This window comes from Mercenaria mercenaria, chromosome 13 (assembly GCF_021730395.1).
Source record: "Mercenaria mercenaria strain notata chromosome 13, MADL_Memer_1, whole genome shotgun sequence".
NCBI classification, from domain to species: Eukaryota; Metazoa; Mollusca; class Bivalvia; order Venerida; family Veneridae; genus Mercenaria; species Mercenaria mercenaria.
Genome location: NC_069373.1, coordinates 32,250,517 through 32,257,107, shown reverse-complemented (window position 1 = coordinate 32,257,107; position 6,591 = coordinate 32,250,517). Strand labels below are relative to the sequence as shown.

The window sequence follows — 6,591 nt, the reverse complement described above, 5'->3', positions numbered from 1 at the left end:
ACTTCTGTTAAAAGGGAAAAAAAAAATCAAAAAATTTACGGGGTTTTTCAGGTTTTTTTTTTTTCCCAAATATATCTTTAGATGTACGGGGATCCGAACTTTTTTTTTTCAAATTTTTAAGCATAGTTTTGTGTAATTAAAAACAGCAAAAAATTTCTGAAATCTAAGGGAAAAGATTGTTTTTTTAGATTTAAAAACGTTTTTTTTTTCCCAAAAGAAAAATTGGATGGGGTAAAAAATGCCCCACATGTAAAAATGAAATAATTTTTTTGGGGCCCAAATTTATCAACTTTCGAATCCCGATATACCTATGTATACATAGTAATTTTTTCAGACCTGAAAATTTTTATAAACATAATCCCGGGTACATGCGTTGTATTTTAAATACCCCCATTTTTCAAATTTACTTTTTTCAAAATGGGTTCACAGGGGTGAAGAAAATACACAATAAAATTTAAAAACAGGGGGGGGAAACCCGGGCTTTTTTCTGTTCTAATATGTTTTAAAAACTATAGCTCTTCAAGCTCACAGAGTATGAAAAAATTCTTAATTGTAGAAAAATGTCGATCATACACCCTTAATTTGGAAGTTTTATATTTAACAGTCGTAAAGTACGAATTTCTCGGTGATGTATTGGTCCAGAAGGTATGTTTTTTTGTTGTTGTTATTGTTGTTGTTTTTTTTTATTGCCGAGGCGGACCGGGTTCGAAGTCTCTTGATTTCGCGTTTTTAAGATAGTTTACAAACAAAAATTAATTTTATGTTCTAATGTTCATAAAATGACTAAACTTCAATCTTTAATAAAGATCTTTTTAGCCATATTCTGTAACACCGTCCCTTTAAAGGAAAATTAAACATTCGTAGTCAGAAGTTTAGGCCGCTGGCTTGGAATCACTTGCCTCTCACTTTTTTTTTTTTTTTTTATTTTTCTTTTTCGTATGAAAAATTATCCGATCAACTAACGGAATGACGTTTTTTTTCACCCAAGTGCCCTCGACTCCGTGTCTAAATTAAAGCTTGGATGGCGCCCGTGAGGTCGTCCGCCACCATTAAAATATGAAATGTCACCAAATGACAAAAAAGGCATAAACAATCATATACATTGAAATTAACCACAGTAGTTTGATAATAAACATATTTAAACTAAGACCATCTTAGACGGTGACTGGGATTTTATTGCTAGGTTTGGTGAAAATATGCCCATAAATAAGCTGGTTTAATTGACAAACATTATGAAATTCATTCAATCATTTGAAAAAGAGAAAAACAGTTTACTGATACAAACAGTACATTTTTCTCAGGATATAAGTTTGTAACTGTACTTTAAATAGCGCGAATACGTAAATAGAATAGGGAATTTTATATTTAGGGCTAAATATAGCACAAGTATGCCCACATGAATCATATACTAGTATATAATAAGTAGTCCATGCTGCACATTGTTAAACCAAGAAAACTACCAATTCCTTTTCTTACAAAACAAATAAGGTAAAAATATACAATGTCATATTTGTCTAAACCAGAGTATCTATATAATTTATAGTAAAATTTATTAATATTTACTAGTTGAAATGTGATTCATTAACTTAGTTTCCAGTGATATCAAGTGACCAGGTTTACAGTATTTATGATTTTATTTCAGAAAGACAGAATCGAGGATGAAGACAGCTTTTGTAGCAACAGCTCTTATATTCATGATTATGCTCCAGACGTTCTCAGAAATGAACGCTAAGCCGGTAACGTCGTTACGTCAGGCGACTAACAAGAACAAGACTAGGTCATTGCTGCAGACGACAATGCCCTGTTGGTAAAGCATGTATGAGGATCGGTAGCAGGTGCAGATGTAAAAAATTAGTTTTCCTCGGCGTGGCATGATATACCTCATCTTACAGTATGTGCTCTATGTGAACTCCGGACCCAGGTGGTAGAGCTGGGCATGAGTCTTATACACGGAAGCATCCGGCCATTTCCCACTTTAGATACCGAGTGTCACCATACTACATCGCAGTTGCCAAATAAACACTTACATGAATGGTTGGTGTTCGAAGGTGGCAGATAAGTAATATGCTTATTGTTGAAATGTGTGACATATGCTTCCCGATAACAAGCTACATGTATATACTGCAGTGCATCAAATTGAAACTGACTTAACATTCCAAACATTCGGTCTGTAGACCGGATATAGTGACGACATGTAAAGAGCAAAGTGAACGTGCTGAGGATGTCAGGTTATGTATTATGAATTCAATAACCAGACGGAGCTAATACACCTCTCTAAAAGACTCTATATGTGGTTAACTGTAAAGATACCTAATCAAATTTATTCTATTGTCAAACTTGTTTGTCAAAATTGTATGAACTATTTTGAACATTTTCCTTTTATTTTACTGTATTTACAGTTGATTACAGATTCTTTATCAAAATATTCTGAATCGTTTTATAATGATCTGAAAAGAGCAATGCATGATTTGTTGCCTATTAAATTATATTGTTAAAATAATAGAAACGGAATAAACAATTTGTATTATATTTAGATCTGTATTTGTCATATGCCTCATGTAATAATAACAACAATTATCTGTAGCAGTTGTGCTCGTGTATTTTGTGCACGCAAAATGTACAGTGATTGTCCAGCTAATAACTGACGTTTCATTACCTCGTATGCATAATAGTCGACAAATAACCCACAGGAGGACGACAATAAGCCGTCAACCCGATTCTTAAATCGAGTGCTGATATAGTGGATGTCCTCTTTAAAGAAATAGTATTAGTTAAACACAATCATTTAAAGCTACTTTCTTGAAAAGGATGTATGAACGACTAAGAATTTTTCATTGAACAAACAGAGTAGAACTTAGATAATCAGAGTGTTCGGCATACTAAACCATTGAACTGCAAACTTTTCAATACATAATACAAGCTTTTAAGTTTTTAGTTAACAGTCCAGTATTCGTGACTAAATGTGTTGTTAGAGGCATCGATCAAATTCCTCTTTCGGCTCTGACCTCTTTAGAAGTACAAATCACTGTTCCATCTGCCTTGGTATACAAAGTCCCTAAATTAAAATTTCAGGTCAAGAAACTGATAAATATACGTGGCAATATATTTTATCTGTGTATTCCAACGAATCCTTGATCATCAGTTTTTCATGTAGACTGTGCATGTATGGGCTGCTACGTTCAAAATACAAGTAATAAGCTGCAGCAAGCCAGACACCACTAAATAATCAGGAAAAACACAAACAGCATATAGAATACAAATTATATTTGGAATATTTCCCGTGTGTATCGCTGATACCAGTAGCATGTACTATTATAAATGTGTTATTTATAAGGAAACGGTAAAGGTAATTAAAAGATTAAAACATATTAAGGTAGTTCTGCACGTTTGCATCAAAATCTTTTCTACAATGTAGAATTAAATTTGTTTAATTAAATTAAATTAAATCACAAATTTGATAACATTTTCCAAAATAGAATTGTTTCTACAATGTAAATTTTTATGAAACTTCTCACAGTCGTAAATAAACATATGCCGGACCTATAACATGGAGAAATAAAATGTATATGTCCGTGCGCTTATTTTCGAGATATTTGCCCATGATTAAAGAGATCCGCGCATTTCGCGCTGATTTTAATTATTTAAATTTGCTGTCTCCTGTAAATCAGATTTGAGGGGCAATGCACTTTTATTATGATGCATACTGTATTTCTAAACAAAAGACTAGATACTAATAAACTTTGATAATGTGGCAGTTGACCTAAATCCAGTGGACACTGTTTATTTTCCAATACAGGTAAATCCATATTTGCTTTATAATAGATCTACGACGGATTATCTTTGAACATCCCTGGACTTATTGGACTCAACTGCCACATTATCAAAGTTTATTAGTATCTATCGACTGCCGGCGGACAATCGAAATGGAAAACACTGATATTTAGTGCGGATCAGGGAGACACGGTATTTACTAACGTTAAATGCGCATCGTTCAAACTGCCTACATCACTACGCAAGCTTTAGAATTATGAGCAGTATTATTTCCTTCTCTGGCAGCACGAGATTCAGCGTCCTTCAGTTTTTCTCGTGTGGCGTTTAATTCACCTTCTAAACTTTGGATACGCATATTTTTTTCTTCCTGATCATTTGACATTCTAATCAACTTTTCTTGCATGCCTTTAATGTTTTCATCACCTCCCTGAGTCTCCTTCAACAACTTTATATTTGACTTCAGTTTTAGGATTGTATCCCACTGTTCTTGGTTGACCGTACGTAGCGATTCCACTTCCGCTACTAGACACATGTGGCCTCTTTCCATGTCTTCAAATTTCTCTTTCATATCATCGTGATGTTTTTGAAGCCTTGCATTTTCTGCTGTGAGTTTCTGTTGAAATTAGAAAAAATGTTTCTGTTTAAAAAAATTAGGTTATTCTAAATTACAGAATTTCATATGAATACTAGAATGCCAACTCTATTTCTTTATAAACTTTACACGTTTGAAACGTGACACTGATAAGTTATTAATGGCTTTATGACCTGAAACGCTTTCTAATTAGTATTCAGATCCTGTTTGTTCCGCCATCGGAAATGAAGGGTATAAATGAAAAACAACAAATTGTAGCGTACAATATGTACACGTACTTCGAATTGCGACTTTGGATGACGTATATTATTCATTAATAACATACAATGTGGATGTGACACATATCATTTCTTTAGCGCAAAAAGTGGTTAACAGCCTCTGAATATCACTATAGGTAACCATTTTTGCACCAAAGCGACGATACATGTGTTGAATAAATACAAAACCAGACCTTTTCAGCCAATTATTTTGTTTGAACTTTTACGCAGGTAAGATATTGATACTCATAGCATTTTAATATGTAGTGATGCGGTAAGATCTATACGAAAATGTACCTTGTATGCAGCTCGCTCTGCTTCCTGGTTGCTAAGCGATGATTCAAACTTCAGCGATAGGTCCTCACTCTCTTTGATTTTGGAATCTAATTCTTCTTTTTCAATCGGTGGTCCTTCAAGATATTAGCATGAAAAGATTGTTTCCAAGTAACAAAATATCTACAAATGATAACAATACTGACGATGCATACTATGATGATGATGCTGGTGGTGGTGTCGTGGTGATGGTGATGATAACGACGACAACGATGATGATGATGATGATGATGGCGGTGGTGGTGGTGGTGGTGGTGGTGGTGGTGATGATGATGATGATGATGATGATGATGTAAATATTCAAAAATTGAACTTATGAAATGACTTTGACAATTCGTGATATAAAATAACTTCCATTAAAATATTTCTAGAGATACCAAATATCATTTTTGTTGTTTTTATGATGATAATGATGATGGATACCACATAGACGATGATGTTTGTTTGTTTGTTTGTTTTGGGTTTAACGCCGTTTTTCAACAGTATTTCAGTCATGTAACGGCGGGCAGTTAACCTAACCAGTGTTCCTGGATTCTGTACCAGTACAAACCTGTTCTCCGCAAGTAACTGCCAACTTCCCCACATGAATTATCAGAGGTGGAGGACTAATGATTTCAGACACAATGTCGTTTATCAAATAGTCACGGAGAACATTCGCTCCGCCTGAGGATCGAACTCGCGACCCTGCGATCCGTAGACCAACGCTAGACGATGAAGATGATAGTAAAGGTGGTAGTAATGACATCGACGATGATGATGATATTATTTATACATATGTAAACGATGCCCAGAGAACTGGCAGGCTGGTATAATAGAAGATTATGATAATAATTTTCAAACTATTCATACATGTCGATTAAAATTTCTTTAAGTTTTATGTGAGTAGTGGTTGATAAATAGTCCACACTTGATATAATTAATGTTTCCTTTTTCTAATTTACACAACAGTGTCTATATTTGTTGTTGCTTACATATAAATCTTCTAGCTTTTTAACAGGTATGTTATGACTGCGATTTGTATATTCGATAAGTCTTTCAACATTCTATCACATGCATAGCAAGCTATGTGCTTATTTGTGATTTCATAGTAGCACATACAGAAGACTGAAAAAAAATCAAAACCGATTGGGAAAATGGATCCATTAAAAAAATTTATCTACAGATATTAATGCAGCAAAAGAACACTTACCTTTGTTTTTGTCAAACCCCATAGTTGAAATTATCCCATGTAAAATGTACTAATTATTTCAAACATTGCCAAATACGTTAAATGTTTACATTAAGCGCTTTGATACGTGTTCGGGTTTAAAGTTTTATTTACATTAAAATCGTAAAACAATTACAATGCCTAATAATTACCAGTTGGAGTAATGCCAAAAAAAAATATGTTCAACTGGCAACGTTGATTTACTGTAATGACGAGTAGTTCTTCCTTATTTATTTCTTTATTTGTTGCAAATTCATGTAAAAGAATACAGAGAGTAAGCAACAGATGAATGTATGAAAAAGCGGAAGATCAAGCGAACCACCAAGATTTTTCTGTAACGTTGACGAAAGCATAAAATATGCAGAGTCTCTCTGTGGTATTAAATATTGAGACAATGTGACTGGTGCACGATGGAAGATAAATTACCACTT

At 33.8% G+C, this 6,591-nt stretch overlaps 1 protein-coding gene across 1 annotated transcript; it reads right to left on the bottom strand.

The window, feature by feature from the left end:
• Positions 1-3,249: 3,249 nt before the first annotated feature.
• LOC123530018 (uncharacterized) lies at positions 3,250-6,300 on the bottom strand. The gene is made up of 3 exons (XM_045310701.2): positions 6,143-6,300; positions 4,918-5,030; positions 3,250-4,384 (listed from the first exon to the last, which is right to left on the bottom strand). The coding sequence occupies exons 1-3, from the start codon at positions 6,162-6,164 to the stop codon at positions 4,001-4,003; spliced, it is 519 nt and encodes a 172-aa protein (XP_045166636.2). The 5' UTR covers positions 6,165-6,300; the 3' UTR covers positions 3,250-4,000.
• Positions 6,301-6,591: the final 291 nt, after the last annotated feature.